The 15,485-nt window shown below is 43.1% G+C and overlaps 1 protein-coding gene across 1 annotated transcript in view; it reads right to left on the bottom strand.

Moving 5' to 3' along the window:
• Positions 1 to 8,632, bottom strand: part of ablim2 (actin binding LIM protein family, member 2) — a 337,989-nt gene extending 329,357 nt beyond the window's left edge. The window contains exon 1 of the mRNA XM_072256986.1: positions 8,235 to 8,632. Coding sequence (XP_072113087.1) covers positions 8,235 to 8,247 — 13 coding nt within the window. The 5' untranslated portion in view covers positions 8,248 to 8,632. The remainder of the gene's footprint in view (positions 1 to 8,234) is intronic.
• Between the last annotated feature and the right edge of the window lie 6,853 nt (positions 8,633 to 15,485).

The raw sequence follows: 15,485 nt of genomic DNA, 5'->3' as shown, positions 1-15,485 counted from the left end.
TGATATCCAAGCCGCCAAGAATATTCAAAAAGCAGCAATTCATGCATGGAGCCATAAGAAACACCAGCTGCTTATCATGCTTCTCTGCTTTTTGGCCCGAGCCAACTTATTAATAATACTGCCATCTCATGAGCTTCAATTTTATCAACATGCCTCTGATGAAATATAATCAAATGCTTTTTGGAAATCACATATTTTTATGTTGCCTCAACAAAAAGAGAAAAATCCGCTTATGGCTCTTCTTTATTAACTTAAGTATCTTAAATATTTCTTGCTTGCAGTTTTAAGAGCTGCTCATTTATAACAATATTGTCACATTTCAGATTCTCCAATTCTCTGAAGGCTCCCTTAGTCGAACACAAGGCTTGAAGATTTATGGCAACCCACCAATTGCCAACTCCTCCACCTCCCTCAGCAACCACAGATACGTCTATTTGGATCTGGAAATCATTCTCATTCTTGGTAAAGGTGATAAAAAATACTGAGTGTTATACACATAAAATACTGAAGGAACTCAGCAAGTCAGACATCTATGGAGGGGAATATATAGTCAATGTGACAGATCAAGACCCTTCATCAGGACTGGAAAGAGGGCAGAATAAGAAGGTGGGAGAGGGGAAGGAGCACAAGCTGACAGGTGATGGTGAAACCAAGTGAGGAGGAATGTAGATGGGTGGGAGAAGGAATACAAAATGTGAAGCTGGGCGAGGGGTGATAGGTGAAAGAAATGAGGGCTAAAAAAAGTGGTATCTGATAGGAGAGGACAATGGTTCAACTTTGTATTCCACTTCTCTGAAGAGACGGCTCATCAAGCCATTTCTTACTGCCCTATTATTATTATTATGTCCCTATTTAAAAGTTTTGGGCTTTCCTTCACACATACATTCTTATATTCACTTCATACCAATCTTATTTCCCTTTTGGCCTAGCATATTCAACCTGGTTCACACCCAACACAAAATTTTTGAACTGAATTTGACGGGCTGAGTGGCCTAATTCTGCTGCTATGCCTTAAGCTCTTTATCATAGTTTTGTTGTTTACTTTATTGTCACCAAACGATTGATATTGGAGTGTACGATCATCACAATGATACTTGATTCTGCGCTTCGCGCTCCCTGGAGTACAAATCGATAGTAAATATTAAAATTTTAAATTATAACTCATAAATAGAAAATAGAAAAGGGAAAGTAAGGTAGTGCAAAAAAACCGAGATGCAGGTCCGGATACTTGGAGGGTACGGCCCAGATCCGGGTCAGGATCCGTTCAGCAGACTTATCACAGTTGGAAAGAAGCTGTTCCCAAATCTGGCCGTACGAGTCTTCAAGCTCCTGAGCCTTCTCCCAGAGGGAAGAGGGACAAAAAGTGTGTTGGCTGGGTGGGTCCTTGATTATCCTGGCAGCACTGCTCCGACAGTGTGCAGTGTAAAGTGAGTCCAAGGACAAAAGATTGGTTTGTGGGATGTGCTGGGCTGTGTTCACGATCTTCTGCAGCTTCTTTCAGTCAACCACTGAACTCTGGGCTTTTGCTTAAAATTTCTCGTTCAAAAGGTACCCAATTATTCAGTTCCAGCTTCATCTGCTAATCCTTGTCTCCATTTACCATGGCCAGATCTCCTTCCATCCTACTGAAGTCAGTCTTTAGTGAAACTGTAACTGAATAATGGGAGACAGTTTAAAAGAAATGGTTTGAGTAAAGGCTCCATCAAATTAAGGAGTTCTATTTTATGTTGTTCCTCATCTTGTTCCATTACCAGTTAAAACCTTCATACTTTGATTACTCCCATTAACACTTGGTTTACTTAGACCAGCTTATTTCCTCACACCCAGATCTAGTAATGGCTGATTTATTAAAGAAAAAGATCGATACCAAGGATGGAGCAAAGAATTCATAGGAAATAACATGACAGGCACAAAAAACGTTTGCCTTTTAAAATGCAATTTGTTTTAAATACAGTCGGCCCTCTGTATCTGCACGGGATTGGTTCCGGGACCTCCCACAGATACCAAAATTCGCGGATGCTCAAGTTCCTTATACAAAAGCCTAAGAGAGCTCGTAAGGGTGTTATGAAAAGCGAAAATAGCGTTCAGCGTTTGTTTTGCAGCGAGCCATTATAGAGGCAGCAAGATTGCTTTATCTCGATTTATTTTGTGCATCCGTTAGCAAGATATGTCCTAAGGTATCAGAAAAGCCTAAGAGAGCTTAGCGTAAAACTGGACGTAATTAAGCTTTTCGATCGTGGTGAACAAAATAAAGACACCGTGCATGCGTTCAACTTGCCTGTGTCCACCATTCGTACTATTTACACACAGAGAGAAAGAATCTTGAAAGCTGCCATTGTTACTATTGGCTCTGCTAGTAGCATATCATTCCTGCTTTTACTATGTTAGGGTTATTTTAGGTTTTATGTGTTACTTGGTATGATTTGGTAGGTTATTTTTTGGGTCTGGGAATGCTCAAAAAATTTTCCCATATAAATTAACGGTAATTGCTTCTTCGCTTTACGCCATTTCGGCTTACGGAAGGTTTCATAGGAACCCTCTACTTTCGGATAGCGGAGGATACTTGTACAGTATTTTCCATCCGCAGTTGGTTAATTGCTTTTTAGGAGCCATTTTTTCACAGAAACAAAGGGTGCACACAAGTAGCGACCGAACGAGACGTGAGGAGAACAATGCTCAAACAACGAGTGCTGGAGAGAGGACTTCTGGGTTTTCCCAAGTCGCAGTTGGTTGAATCCGCGGATGTGGAACCCGCGGATACAGAGGGTCGACTGTAATAGCAGAATTGACTAAAGTACCTTCAAATTAATAGGATCATGGTAATACACTGAATGGCAAGAAATGATTCCAAAATGTTTTCTATTAAGTTGTGTGCATGTCTGCCCTCAACCCATCCCCCTACCACACCAGGGATAGGGTTCCTCTTGTCCTCACCTACCAGCGCACTAGATTCTGCATCCAGCACATAATTCTCCATAACTTCCACCATCTCCAATGGGATCCCACCACCGAGCACATCTTTCCCTTCTCGCCCCGCCCACTTTCTACTTTCCACAGGGATCTATCCCTACATTACTCCCTTGTCAATTCATTCCTCCCACCCGCTCTCCCTCCTGGCACTTATCCTTACAAGCAGAACAAGTGCCACACCTGCCCCTACACCACCTCCCTCATTACCACTCAGGGCCCCAACCAGTCCTTCCAGGTGAGATGACACTTTACCTGCGAGTCTGTTGAGGTCATCTACTATATCCTGTGCTCCCAATGTGGCCTCCTATATATCAGTGAGCCCGATGTAGATTAGGAGACCAATTTGCCAAGCACCTATGCAGCGTCCAGCAGAAAAAGCAGATCTCCCAGTAACCACTCATTTCAATTCTACTTCCCATTCCTATTCCAACATATCAATCCATGGCCTCCTCTACTGCCGCGATGAGGCCACACTCAGGTTGGCGGAACAACATGTTATATTTCATCTGGGTAGCCTCCAACCTAATGGCATAAACATCCAATTTCTCAAACTTCTGTTAATTGCCCACCATTTCTGTTTCCCTCTCTCAACTCATCGCATTACCTGCCCATCACCACCTCCTTCCCTTTCTTTCATGGTCTTCTATTCTCTCCTACTCCCTTCTGCAGCCCTTTATTTCTTTCACCAATCAACTTACCAGCTCTTTACTTCACCCTCTCAGCTTCCTGGTTTCACCCATCATCTGTAATCTTGTACTTCTTCTCCCCTCCCATCACCTTCTTACTCTGGTCTCCTCTTTCTTTCCAGTCCTGATGAAGGGTCTCAGCTCACAGCATTGACTGTTTACTCTTTTCCACAGATGCTACCTGGCTGCTGAGTTCCTCCAGCATTTTGCGTGTGCTGCTTCTATTAAATTGGACTGTGGGAAAAGCAACAACCAGTTAAGTGTTTTTGCACTTTTTAACCATGGAAAACATTGTTTTAAAAAAAAGGAACTAGCATCTTATTGATTCAGTCCTGTAATCACACCAGATGAAATATTTCTCTCTCCTCACTCTGCAAAGTTAGCTGTCCTTTCCTGTTGTGATCCAATGCCAGAGGAATCCATTATCAAGTCAGATTAACAGCTGCCATGTCTGCCTTTTTTATTGATATTAACACTGTAGACGTCCAGCAGAATACATTGAACATAGAACTTCAGTATTCTATTTACATGTTCCACCAATTGCTACTGAAGTACCGTAAAGCTGAAACAAAGGAGAAAGGTAGTGTTTTTATCAACAAAAACGTGAGAATACAGAGGGATGTTTCATTGTGGAGGTCACAGCAAATTCTTCATGGAGTAATGAAATCATGTTTCAATAACTATATTGTTTTGTAAAGCGTGTATTTTAAGCCTTTTCTACATGTTGAGAATGAAACACTGAAATACACTACACAAAAATATTTTAGAAACTAATCTACAGTATATTAACAATTTGAAGGACTATCTTTCAATTTAAACAAAGCTAACTTCTTCCACTATCTAAATTTACTAGTGTTTGTTTACTTCCCCACACAGATCACTGCAATTTTCTAAATAAGAGCAAAAAAATGAATGGCCCCATGACTTCTGTAACAGTCCAATCAAAACTGGGAACATTCTTTCACATGCAGGAGTCAGAAACTACTCATAATTGGTCTAAGAATATGGAGCGAACAGGAAAACAGAGAAGCCATTCTCAGGCTGTAGGTACAGTATTTGTTCAGCAACCTTTTTATTTCATTGCAGTTAGGTTCAAGGCTGGAAGTTGCAGAAGTATTTATCAAAACACAGACATTTTCTAAATTATATAATCTCTGTATTTTCCACATTAGCAAGTTTTATTTAAATTTTGCAATACAGATAAAAGCTTTGCCAATAACTTTTATTATAAAAACAAATGTTCATTTTAATAGTTCTATAATTATTATCCAAACAATCACCCAAGCTGGCTTTGATGGAGTTTATGATGTAACATGAGATTTCTGAACATCTCATTTTTAACTTCTAGTATACGGCAGATATAGGGTAGAAACACACAGTAGTATTTTCATCAATCTTAATTATCCCAAAAGCCCCATGCTCATTGAACTATACGGTTGCTGGTTAAGCAATGCTTTAATTTAAAACAATCATACTCGTTTACAAATTTCTTTATAAAGACTCTTCCAAATGAGAAATACCAACATATGTATGACTCATGCCTGAATTTGATCAGAAATTGTTGACTAAACTTTTAACTGTTCTGGAATTCCCTTTCCTGCCCTCCTATACAGCACAGGCCATTGGCCCTCTAAAATCATTCATCTTTACTCAACCTTTGCTTGTTTGCTGAAAAAGCACTTTGCTGCATATTGTGAATTCAATAATGAAGCAACAGTGTGAATGTTGTTCCGGTATCAAGTAAAACTTAAGTCCTTACTTCTTCTTTGACAAGGTTCCACATGGTAGGCTTATTCAGAAAGTCAGAAGGCATGGGATCCAGGGAAGTTTGGCCAGGTGGATTCAGAATTGGCTTGCCTGCAGAAGGCACAGGGGGGAGTGCATTCAGATTGGAGGATTGTGACTAGTGGTGTCCCACAAGGATCTGTTCTGGGACCTCTACTTTTCGTGATTTTTATTAATGACCTGGATGTGGGGGTAGAGGGGTGAGTTGACAAGTTTGCAGACGACACAAAGGTTGGTGGTGTTGTAGATAGTGTAGAGGATTGTCAAAGATTGCAGAGGGATATTGACAGGATGCAGAAGTGGGCTGAGAAGTGGCAGATGGAGTTCAACCCAAAGTGTGAGGTGGTACACTTTGGAAGGACAAACTCCAAGGCAAAGTACAAAGATACTTGGTAGTGTGGAGGAGCAGAGGGATCTGGGGGTACATGTCCACAGATCCCTTAAAGTTGCCTCGCAGGTGGATAGGGTAGTTAAGAAAGCTTATGGGGTGTTAGCTTTCATAAGTTGAGGGACAGAGTTTAAGAGTCGCGATGTAATGATACAGCTCTATAAAACTCTGGTTAGGCCACACTTGGAGTACTGTGTCCAGTTCTGGTTGCCTCACTGTAGGAAGGATGTGGAAGCATTGGAAAGGGTACAGAGGAGATCTACCAGGATGCTGCCTGGTTTACAGAGTATGCATTATGATCAGAGATTAAGGGAGCTAGGGCTTTATTCTTTGGAGAGAAGGAGGATGAGAGGAGACATGATAGAGGTGTACAAGATAATAAGAGGAATAGACAGAGTGGATAGCCAGCACCTCTTCCCCAAGGCACCACTGCTCAATACAAGAGGACATAGCTTTAAGGTAAGGGGTGGGAAGTTCAAGGGGGATATTAGAGGAAGGTTTTTTACTCAGAGAGTGGTTGGTGCGTGGAATGCACTGCCTGAGTCAGTGGTGGAGGCAGATACACTAGTGAAGTTTAAGAGACTACTAGACAGGTATATGGAGGAATTTAAGGTGGGGGCTTATATGGGAGGCAGGGTTTGAGGGTCGGCACAACATTGTGGGCCAAAGGGCTTGTACTGTGTTGTACTATTCTATGTTCTAGAATTACAAGTATACAGTTCTGTATAAACTTAACCACTTAAAATTTGATTTATTTAAGTTTACAGACTCCCATAGAAAGTGAATGTCATATGAGGATTTAACACATTATTAGACTCCATCATTCAATTTGATTTACAAGTGAAACTGATTCATAGCAATAAAATTAAGCACTACAGATTCTGAATGCACAAATTTAGAGGCTCATTTAAAATTTACAAATAGCGGTACAATGTTTCTTCACAGTTCTAGTTGCTTCAGTACAGGTACCCCATAACTGGTCAACTATTTCAGGCTCACATTACTAGTCATTATTATGTTTCCGTCATGTTTTCAATGACAAACTGATGGAAGAAGCAAAGCACTCAAATTAAACAGCCGTGTGACTTTATACCAATTTGCTTCCCTTTAAGGAGACTTTTCAAACTAATCTTTAAAGTAGCAAAGTCACTAGCAGGCAATTTTAAAGCAAGTTACCTATTGAGAACAATTTTACTAACATTCTTGACTGCACCAATGAAAGTAATATCCCAGTTCAGTTTTATCCTCAGCTTAGGGCCAGAAGGGCCTATTCCAAGCTGGGATTCAATCAATCAGTAAATACATACATACATACTGAATTAATCAGTTTGGTTTTTAAAGTATTCTTCTGTTGTTTAAAATGAAGTTCAATCACAAGATTTGGGTATTTTCAATAATTATTACCACTTGATAAATCCTTTCTACAATTATAGTAATAACACTGCAATGGATTGTAGCCTCATATGTACCAAAAATTAACTTTGATGCAAAAAGGGAAATAAAAGAGTACCTTTAAAACACTCCCCTATTGCTTTGTTTCTTGAAAGATGTAGTATATGTGACTATGCAAATGTGTTTAATTGGAGATTTAAACTATAAACAAAAATCCGATCGTCAGCACCATTTCAGGTTCAATTGGTGATCAAATTTCTGACTGCACTCTAAGTGGAAATTTTATCCTTTGGAATCTCTATTTGAAATAACATTCGTCCATCTCGAAAGGGTGGAGTTAAGGATACGTTAAATTGACATGTATCTAATACACTATCCAAAGGCCGTGTTCTTAATCTGATGAGAAAGGGTGGAATTTATCTCACACAAATTTGAACTCCAAATGTGTCAACGTCTAAAAGTAGTCACTGTGCATATTGTATTGCTATGTTCTCATCTATATTTAGAATTAATCAAACTTCCACAGTCGTCTAGAGTGTCACTGTAAGAATTACAAATATTCATTTTTAAACTGGGAAATAAACAACACGGGCGGGGCCCAGGGAGAGTGCAATGCAACGCACACTCACGCTGATTGATGCTCATCCTGTGATTTGCACCAGGTCATTTGCAGGATTGTAACAAATGCAATAGACTTCTATTTTTATCAAACGTCAGCAAATTCCCCAAACTCAACAACATGCTTCGGCATCCCATGCACAAAGTACTTCAATAATTGCAGCACTTACGTTGCAATATCCTATAATAAATTATTTCATCTTTTTTTATTTTCTAAGACTTAACCGTCAAATAGTTCCTTTTCCAAACTGTGAATATATTATAAGTTGAAGTATTTATTCTAGCTTATAGTTACGAATAACATTACTGTTGACGCCGATATGTTACAACAGTCTCTATTGAAACCATTCAGAAAATTCGTGTTTGTAGTTCTGTAAATTGACGGTTTTACTCACCGCTGGTGCTCATTTTGATTTGATATTCTGATATTCCCAATAAATAACCTCCAGACAGTCTTGTTGCACACAAATCAACCTGTTGTCACTCAATGCGCAAAACAGCTTGCGCCCTTATCGAAACAAGGTGCTCAAAGGTTGGTTCCAACTAAACCTGCTGATTAAACCAATCTAGATTAATGATAGAGCAGTATTTTTCAGGTTTTCCCCGATGGTCTGCAGCAACAGCCGGCCGGCCGGGCGGGCGGGGATGCAGCTCTGGTCCTCGCACTCTCCTCCCGATCTGTACCGTGCGCTCAAGCCGGAGCCGCAGCCACCGCCGCAGCGCGAGCTCGGCGCGCTCCCGCCGCCGCCGGCGCGCGTACACCGGCCCACGCTCCACGCTCCACGCTCCACGCTCACGGTTGGAACCTGCACGAACCGAAACCGTTGTCGGTGGTTTGCTTGCAGACAGAGTCAAGCGCTGGCAAATACAAATGAAAGAAATTGTCCGGATGAGTAAATATAATAAAGCGTATTAATACACGTGCATATTTATGTTTGTATCAGCAGTGCAGAGTAATTGCAGAAAATACTGGAAGCAAGGTAATTCCGTTCTTTTTTTCCCGTCTACGCTAAATCTTTTCCGCTTATTTGAAGATTTTTGATTTTCAATGCACTGCTCATATTGGAAATCTGAACAACGGGTACGTATGATTTTTTTAAAATGACAGAAACGCCGGCCAATGAGTTGCCGTGGCCGGGGAGGATGACGCAGCAAACCACGAAGACTGAACGAACTCGAATTACTCAGCAAGTAGAGTGTATTTAAAGAGTGAAGGAAACACAATCAAAAACAATTTTCTCTAAAAAGTATAATTTGCGGCTCTATGGTTGATTGGCTTCCTCTGTTTAAATTCAAGTGAGTTACAAATATTGAAACTCAAAATAGCACAAGATTTTGGCTTTTGGCACAGACTTTCAAGTCGGGGCTTGTGCACTTTGGAGGGCTACATTGAACTCGGGTACATCATTGGTGGCCTGTGTTCCTGCTGAATTCTACACCCCCCCCCCCCCCCAACACATACACGTCTCTTTAAGAATGACATTTACCGGGGTTGAAAAGAATTTGCTCCCACATCATTTTTTTTAGTTCTGCCGCTGCTGGAAAGCATCAGCAACACACAAAAAATGCTAGAGAGACTCAGTTTTGTACCTAACTTTTCTTAGGAAATGAAACCGGGTCAGAATGACAAATCTGTAAATTTCAAGAATTATGAATTGGTCCTCAAAATAAGGTCCTAAATTGGGGTCCTAAAATGTTAATTGCAATTCTGCAAGAGAAGATCTGATAAAAGTAGATTAGTAGCAGATGTTGACAGGTAAAATAAGAATACCTAACAAGAGCTTTAGCAAAAGTTTAGGCACAGTGTGTTGCAGTATGGGTGAAAGAAAAAGATGGCAGGATTATGGAACCTTCAGTGACAAAGGTTAGTAAAGGTTTCATGGGGGGAGGAGCAATTGCATGACATATGGGGCAATCTAGAGGAATATATAGGGTGTAAGAGTAATTAAAAAGGAAGGTCGGAAAATTTTATGATGAAAAAAGAGATCATAAGGTATCCTTGACAGGCAAGACGTTGCAAAATTCTAAATTATTTTATAATTACATTAGAAGCAAAAGAAATTTTTGACAATAAGAGGTGATGCATTTTAGGAAGACATATAGAAGTAATATGTTTACTGGAAATTGTAGGGCACTAAAAGGTGGATGAATAGAGAGACCTAGGAATCCAACTTCATAGTTCACTGAAATTGTCAGCTCAGGTGGATAGGGTGATGAAGACAAATGACATGTATGCCTTCATGTGCTGGAACAGTGAATTATAAAAGACAAAATGTTAAGTTGCAACATGTAATAATTAGCACATACTTGGAATATTGTGTGCAGATCTAGTCACCACAATGAAAACAATGGGATTGTGCTGTAGATGGGACAGAGGAAATTCATGAGGATGTTGCCCAGTTTGGAGGACTTCAGTTATGGAAGGAGATTGGATAGTTTAGGGTGATTTTCCCAGAAGCAAAAGAAGGTTGAGGAATGACCTGATAAGTACCTAAGTTTATGAGAGGCACAGTAGGGTAAATAGTCAAAAACTTTACCCTGTGATAGGGGTATCAAAAACGAGAAAGCATAGTTTTAAGGTAAGAGACAGAAATTAAAGGAGTTCTGAGAGGTACGTTTATGTATCGTACTTGATATCTGGAATGCATTGCCTCAGCAGATAATGAAAGCAGAAATAATTATTACATTTATGAAGCATGCATATACAAAGCATAGATAGAATGGAGCTAGCTACATTGGGCTAATAAGCTTAACATAGGAAAGTGAGAATGTTGGCATGGGTGTGGTGGATCAAAGGACCCATTAATGTATTGTAGAACTCTATAACTCCATGCTCTGGTTTCCTCCTACTTCTCAAAAGTTTCTGGTGGGTTAACTGACTGTAAATTGCCTCCAAAATTCACCAAAAAATTGGACTTGATTGACATGAGATCAAGATGCTGGTGAACTACGGTGACTGTTGCAGGCTGCTTACAAAACTTCTAAATGTACTTTTGAATTACTCACTGTAATCTGCAGTCTGTAATTTTCCTTTAAGCAGTGTACTTTTGAACTGGCGATTTTATGATCTTCTGAAGGACTCGACAGATGTAACTTTCAGGCGTGCAGCTACGGCACCTTTAAGCATACAAAGATACCGCCATGGCTGTAAGAGAGGAAGAAGGGAGGAACTTAGGGGAGCACTCCAGGCTGAAAACCTGAGGAATGAAAGTTCTACCCAGCATCTTATTAGCAAATGTACAGTCGCTGGAGAAAAGGATTGAAGGCAAGACTACTGTATTGGTGAGAAATGAGGAATTTCTGCATTGTGTGTTTCATGGGGACATTGTCATTCCAGACATGCCATATACCCTAGGACTTCTCGATACACAGGATGGACCAGACTGCTGTTTTATGGTAAACAATAAGTTAAAGATGGTGCCGGTAACTGGCGACTTTGCGTGTGCTCTCCCGAGCAAACTGCCCTCTCCACTATCCTATACCCGAGAAACCCTTCTAAACCTCCAGTCTAGCAAGATAAAGATCAACAACACCCTGGCGAGCTACTGACCCAGCTGGAGACCACCGCGCCAGAATTGCTACTTAAACTCCGGACCGCACCTGGACCCGACCAGCGAGGGCCACCACGTTCCCGGAGACCCGCGGTCTGCTACCGTGCCAGAGCGCTTGGAGACACAGCCCTTTCCGACCAGCACCTCTCCGGAGCAGACGATCACACAGGAGTGACGGTGGAGACCTCAAGGTGCCCCAGACACTTCCCCGGAGCGACCACCGTAAAGCCCCGTTGGTGGACATCCACAGCTGCCGGAAGTGAGGCCTCCACCGCCGACCTTGGAAATCGAGCCCAAGGCTCGGCTGGAGCGGAGGCCTCCGCAACCGTGACTCAGCTTAAGGACTTGTTTCAGCCAGGAGCCCGGTCATCCGGGATTAAGTGTCGGCTTCGGGGCCCGACCCAATTGACAGCCCGGGCCCCCGGCAGCTGCAAGTGGCAGCTGAGCCTCCACTGTCACTCGGCCTGACCCAGAGCGTCCAATGATGCGATCCACTGATCGATCCCTGCGGGATTCATCCACCAAACGCAAAGAGCTGACAACAACACACTACATCGATGGAAACCTGGAAAGATGCACTGAGGAAACATGGGAAGAGAGCTGAGCTGCTGGTCAGATTGAAGCTGAGGGGCTTCAGGATCCCTATGCCTACCATCCTACTAGCTAATGTGCAAACCATAGGGAACAAGGTGGATGATCTTAAAGGGAGACTCACCGACTGCAGGGAGATGCAGAACTACTGTGTATTCTGTTTCACTGAGACCTGGTTCTCCCCTGCCACCCCCGACTGTGCCATCCGACCGGAGGGATTTTCGATCCATCAGTTGGACCGCATGGCATCTTCGGGCAAGACGAGGGGAGGTGGTGTCTGCCTACTGATAAACACTGCATGGTGCTCGGACACAGTGACACTGACAAGCTCCTGCAGCCCGGACCTGGAACACCTGTCGGTGAAGTGTCATCCCTACTATCTGCTACGGGAATTCACCTCAGTCATACTGACAGCGGTCTACATTCCCCCCCAGGCGGACGTGGAGTGTGCTCTGAACATACTGTATGCCAACATCAGTGAATTTGACACCAGGTATCCGGAGGCTTTGCTCATTACAGCCGGGGACTTTAACCAGGCCAACCTCAGAAAGGCGCTGCCAAAGTTATACCAACATGTCTCCTGCCCCACTTGAGGCCCGAATATACTTGACCATTGCTACACAGCAGTCAAGGATGCCTACAGTTCTGTCCCACGACCTCACTTCGGAAAATCGGACCATCAGGCCGTACCCCTCTTCCCGGCTCACAAACAGAAACTGAAGTGGGAGGTCACGGTGTCAAAAGTAGTGTCGCATTGGATGGAGGAAATGGATAAGGTCCTCTGTGACTGCTTTGAATTGGTGGACTGGTTAGTATTCAAGGACTCAGCAGCTAACCTCGATGAGTATGCCTCAGCTGTCACGGACTTTATTTGGAAATGCACAGAGGACTGTGTGTCTCGCAAGATGATCCGGGTATTCCCTAACTGGAAACCTTGGATGAATTATGAGGTCAAGTCCCTTTTGAAGCCTAGAGCTGCAGCTTTTAGGTCTGGGGATACTAGTCGCTACTGTGACGAAAGTACGCATAGACTAAGATGTTGACTGTCCTGTGCTATCACGAGTGGGATCAACAGTTGATCTGCCACCTGTCTTCAGGAGAGAGATAAGTAAGACAATGGAGCAGCATTTGGAAATGTTAATGAAGAGACGAGAGAGATTAACGGAAGGAGACACCGGTCTGGGTATTGTCAAGACTGGTTTGCTTTGAACCTGAACTGTTTGAGGTGATGGACAGGCGATACCCCAACAGGGGGATAAAAAGGGACAGGTTCGCTAAGGCAACAGACACCACACGAGACACCACTCACAACACCACGAGGTATCGAGACCCTGGAAGCGGTGCGCCCCCACAAGGCGGAGGGAGTTTTGGAGGGCTGGTCACGGGACCAGCCATAGACGCACAGGGTGGAAAGATTCAGTCGGCGGGAACTTGGTGTGTGTGTCCACCCTTGCCTGGATGCCGGGTTCACCGCAGAGGAACAATCGTATCTGAAAACGGAGGGGTCACAGTCGGTGACCTCAGAAGACATTACAAAGGGCTCGCCCGAAAGCTAACTGCGAGAAATATCAAAGGTCTGTTGAATCCGATTTTGAATATCAGCATTCGCTCTCTCTCTCTCTCTTCAACAGCACAACGATTGCTGCGAACTGAACTAAATTGAACTCTGTCACTTGTGATTGAACATTTTACCCCTAGACTGCGATAGAGCTTGATTGATCCTATTATCCTATTTCTGTGTACGTGTGTTTATTCAGTGCTAACCTGTTGAATTTATATCCTTACTATTAGAGTACTGTGTTGCTTATTTCTTTAATAAAACTTTCTTAGTTCCAGTAATCCAGACTCCAACTGAGTGATCCATTTCTGCTGGTTTGGCAACCCAGTTACGGGATACGTAACACTACACAGAATCCAGGCGCGAACTCCGGAAAGCCACTAAGGGCGCCAAGAGGCAATTTCAAGCCAAGTTGGAAGCCCAGGCTAACCAGAGGGATGCCAGTAGACTATGGCAGGGTCTAAATGAGATCACTAAGCACAAAGAAAAGGCTGGGAATATTAATAACTGTGGCACTTCTCTTCCTGACGAATTTAACGTATTCTACGCAAGATTCAAACAGAAGAGGAGCGTCCCACTCCCTCCAGATGAACCAGACCTGGTGGCATCAAGATTCATCGCCACCAAGGAAGACATTATTAGGGCCTTCCTGAAGATAAATCCAAGGAAGGTGACGGGACCAGATGGCGTCCCAGGACAGGTTCTCCGGGCCTGTGCAAGTGAGCTAGCTGGAGTGTTTGCTGACATCTTCAACTGTTCCTTGCTTCAGTCTAAGATCCCCTCGTGTTTTAAGAAGGCAACGATAATCCCAGTACCGAAGAAGAGCAAGGTGGCATGCCTGAATGACTATCGACCTGTGGCTCTGACATCAATTGCTACGAAGTGCTTCGAGAGATTGGTTTTGGCACACATCAACCACAGCCTACTGGTCGACCTCGACGCTTTGCAATTCACCTACCGGAGCAACAGGTCAACGGCAGATGCCATCTCTCTGGCCCTACATTCCTCCTTAGAACACCTGGAGAATAAAGACACATACGTAAGGCTCCTTTTCATTGACTACAGCTCTGCCTTTAATACCATCATTCCAAATAAACTGATTCTTAAGCTCTGGAACCTGGGCCTTAGCACTCAGATCTGCAGCTGGATCTTCAACTTCCTCACAGACAGGACCCAAGCTGTGAAAATAGGGGACAAGCTCTCCTCTACAATCACTCTGAGCACCGGTGCCCCACAAGGCTGTGTACTCAGCCCCCTGCTGTACTCACTGTACACCCATGATTGTGTAGCCAAGTTTCCATCAAACTGAATATATAAGTTTGCTGATGACACAACAATTGTAGGCTGTATCTCGGGTAATGATGAGTTTGAGTACAGAGAGGAAATTAAAAAGCTGGTGGCATGGTGCGAAGACAATAACCTATCCCTCAACGTTAGCAAGACAAAGGAATTGGTTGTTGACTTCAGAAGGAGTAGTGGACCGCACGACCCAATTTACATCGGTGGCGCGCAAGTGGAACAGATCAAAAGCTTCAAGTTCCTCGGGGCCAATATCACAAATTACCTGACTTGGTTCAACCAAGCAGAGTTCACTGCCAAGAAGGACCACCAGCGCCTTTACTTCCTGAGAAAACTAAAGAAATTTGGCCTGTCCCCTAAAACCCTCACTAATTTTTATAGATGCACCGTAGAAAGCATTCTTCTAGGGTGCATCACAACCTGGTATGGAAGTTGTCCTGTCCAAGATCAAAAGAAGCTGCAGAAGATCGTGAACACAGCACAGAACATCACACAAACCAATCTTCCGTTCTTGGACTCACCTTACACCGCACGCTGTCGAAGCAGTGCTGCCAGGATAATCAAGGACACGACCCACCCAGCCACCACACTTTTCGTCCCTCTTCCCTCCGGGAGAAGGCTCAGGAGCTTGAAGACTCATACGGCCA

Source organism: Mobula birostris, chromosome 4, assembly GCF_030028105.1.
Source record: "Mobula birostris isolate sMobBir1 chromosome 4, sMobBir1.hap1, whole genome shotgun sequence".
Taxonomy (NCBI): domain Eukaryota; kingdom Metazoa; phylum Chordata; class Chondrichthyes; order Myliobatiformes; family Myliobatidae; genus Mobula; species Mobula birostris.
This window is presented reverse-complemented; position numbering and strand designations above follow the sequence as displayed.